Source organism: Hippocampus guttulatus, chromosome 1 (genome assembly GCF_054856545.1).
Source record: "Hippocampus guttulatus isolate MCC_2025c chromosome 1, RoL_Hgut_1.0, whole genome shotgun sequence".
Lineage (NCBI taxonomy): Eukaryota > Metazoa > Chordata > Actinopteri > Syngnathiformes > Syngnathidae > Hippocampus > Hippocampus guttulatus.
The window spans coordinates 1,677,019-1,680,382 of NC_141261.1; the positions used below are offsets into that span (position 1 = coordinate 1,677,019).

The following is a 3,364-nucleotide window of genomic DNA, read 5'->3' on the forward strand; positions in this document are numbered from 1 at the left end:
GCGAGCAGTCCATCGTGCGCTAATATCTCGGGGCATCAGCAGCTACTCCGGCAGCAGAACTAACAAGTTAAGCCCAAACATTGGGTTTGTGTGGCGCTGGCGGCATGGGGAGGGGGGAGCGGGGGCTTTGGGATAAGTGGGAGTCATGCATACATCAAATAGAGACTGATGGTCAATATTGGAGTATGGAGAATCAAACATGTTTTTTTTTTTTTAAAGGGAGAGGCTTATGCTCCAACCTCACAGTGCCAGCCTCGTCGGTTCCCGGGGCCCGGGATCACTATTTCTTATTTGCTGTATTAGAGCGAAAGAAGGCACAAATGTAAATTTCCCAGAGCAGGTGTTGGTGCAATGTCTTTGCGCACACACATCTGCAAATGACACCCTTTGAAGCTCCTGTTTGTGATAAAACCATCAGAGACATGGAAGCAGTGCACGATGGGGAGGATCCTCAGTCACGGCTCAGGTTGAGGGAGTAAAACCTTCCCATCATCTGTCAGAATCAGAATCGGAATCATCTTTATTGGCCAAATGAGTTGAACACAAAAAGAATTTGACTCCGGTAGTATAGGCTACACTAGTATTGCAATAACAAGCAACTACGGTCAACAAAGACATGCCATATAAGTATCAAAAGACTTTTCCGTAAAGTGAGGGGACCGTTGTGCAGTTTCCTGAGGTCCACGATCATCTCTACAGTCTTGAGCGTCTTCAGTCAGAGGAACAACCGCTCCACTTCTTGACAGTACGCAGACTCGACGCTGTCTTTAATGAATGACTGTGGTGTCGGCTGCGAACTTTATGAGTTGGAGGGGTTAAGTAGTGCTCCATTAAAATCACCCAAAATGATAAGAAGGGGTGACTCCGGATGCTTTAGCTCAAGTTTGTTGACTAGGTCAGCCAGCGTTTGTAGCCCTGTGTTCGCGTTAGCTTGCGGAGGGATGTAAACTCCCGCAAGTATGAAGGTGGAGAATTCACACGGCGAGTAGGATGGCTTCCAGTTTAGAAACAGCGACTCCAAGTCCGGGCTGAAGTGTGTGTTGTACTTCGTGACATCAGTGCACCATTCCTCATTGATATCGGAGCATAGTCCACCACCTTCTGATTTCCCTGATAGCTGCTTCTCTGTGGTGTCTGGGTGGCAGTTACTGAGCCGGGTTTCGGTGAAGCAATGCGCAGCAGAACATACAAAGGTTTTGTTGGTCCTTGTGAGAAGAAGAAGTTCATCCATCTTGTTTGGCAGAGAGCGAAGATTAGCAAGATGGATCGATCAGAGCGGGGTTCAAAATACACGCTTGACAAGCACGCCAGCTCGCTTCCGGAGGATTTTCCATGCTCCGTACAGTGCAGCTGCCCCGCCAGCTATTTCCTCCAAAAATATTGTGGGTTTCTGTGTGTAGGTGAAAAAAAAAAGTCTGAGCGTCGACTCCCTAATGCTTAGCAAGTCTTCTTTCGAGTTAGTAAGCGGCATAGGGTCGCCCAAAAAAAACCTAAAATGGCAATACTCGCGATACTAGGGTGAGCATAACCAAGGTAGCTACTCGTGCCGGCGCCATCTTAAGCACGACCTGTGTGTGGTGCTGTTTCAAGGGTATCCAAACTATGGCCCAGGCCCAAAATGAACGACTGCCATGGCCCATTACCCTGCGTTGTACGAAAGTGCTTACACATTACACTGGGTGGCAAAAAGAAGGAAAAGAAGAGCAGTATGTACAGTATGGTGGTTTCACAGCATATTATAAACAGTAACAATATTATCTATTGATAATGACCATGGAAATAAATCCGTTACAGCAGCAAATCACATGAATTGTGATTGTATTCTTGACTTTCTTTGCGTTCCACTCTCTTTAGTACAGATCGCTCTGGTTTTGATTTTGAATGTGGAACTGTGATTTTGCTGCTGCTCAATACAGGGTGGCTCTGTTCTACTGGGATACAAAGTCTCGAAAAATCTTTGACGTTTTGCTTCGTCGTGCTGTTACAATACTGGACTGTAATATTTGTCATGACTTAATTTTGGATCACTGATGGTGCAGTGGGACAGTACATTCACCTGACGTTGGACAGGTTCAGTTCCCACTCAGTGGTGGCATGGATGTGAGAGCAAATGGTTCTCTGTTTCTGTGTATATGTGTCCTGCGGCTGACCAGTCCAGGGTGGTTTTTGCCCACAGCCAGCTGCTTTATGCTTCAGCTGGCTGGTGCCATTGAACAGGCAATGGATAGATGGATGGATTCCTTAACCTAAACCAGTGGATTTGTTTTAGCGTCTTAAGTAAATGAAAAGTGGTTCTTACATCAATCGATTTTTCCGTACATGGCCCTTGGAACAATAATTTTGGACATCCCTGATCCATCAACTCGGTCATCTGTAAAATATTAGCAATTGTGCTCATCATCCGAGGGAGCGGTCATACACATCACTCCCACTCGCAGACATTACACATATCCTGTTACAATGTCAGATGACAGGAAATAGTCCACCCGGGGTGAAGCTATGGAGTATTTTTGGCGTAAGGTGTGATTTGAACTGCCTCCTCTCAGTTTACCTTCTGGGAATCTTTGCCATGTCGGACATGTGAATCCTGAGGTTATCTATCGGCTTCCATGCGCGTATGGTGCACAAAGAGCAAATCTCACTTTGCGATGTCAAAGGTATGAGCGAGCTCATTTCTCCAGCTTGTTATTGAAGTCATAAATCGATTATGAAGCATATTCACCAAAATCCATCTGGAAAATGTGTTCAATGTTTCGATAGTCTCAGCAGAACCTCCCCACCAGGTAAAGTGATGTTGCATGACCCCCATCAAAGCTGCGTTGCTACTTTTGACACGTCGTCTGACTTTTTGTTATCTCCACGATTCCCTCCGTTGTTGTTCCCGTTTGCGCAGCATCAGTGGAACCCACCGCCACCACCGCCGCCTCTGCTGTCACGCCAAATGGTGTTTTACAGCATCTGTTCATTATAGATGGCCAACATGATGGATATGGTCATAATATTAATGTAAGACTGACACAGCAGAGACATGAATCATGGCCGCCTTTATTTCCAAGCCGGCCCGACACTAAAAAGTGATCTATAAATGTCAGCATTATAAAGCACATTTGACAGTGCATTGGCTCTGTTATCAGCCAGCACTTATTTAGCAGTGCGTCTTGCTCTCGTGGCAGCTGGCGACACAACCATGAGCGCTCTTCTTCAGGTACGTGGCCTGTGGCTATGGAGTTTCAGTGAACACTTGGAAATGGAAACCGTTCAATCATCTTGAATGTTCATTTCCCACATCGCGCTTGATGTACAGCTTTGCGCTCTGCGCCTTCAAAAGCCGCTTTAGTTACACAATCACAAGGAGATTTGGAAA

General features: G+C 46.1%; 1 protein-coding gene across 1 annotated transcript; it reads right to left on the minus strand.

Annotated features, from left to right (window-relative positions):
- Window positions 1–799: 799 nt before the first annotated feature.
- LOC147209967 (uncharacterized) lies at window positions 800–2,571 on the minus strand. Its single transcript, XM_086129214.1, is given in 2 exon segments — window positions 800–1,490; window positions 2,552–2,571. Coding segments are annotated over 2 exon segments (711 nt in total).
- Between the last annotated feature and the right edge of the window lie 793 nt (window positions 2,572–3,364).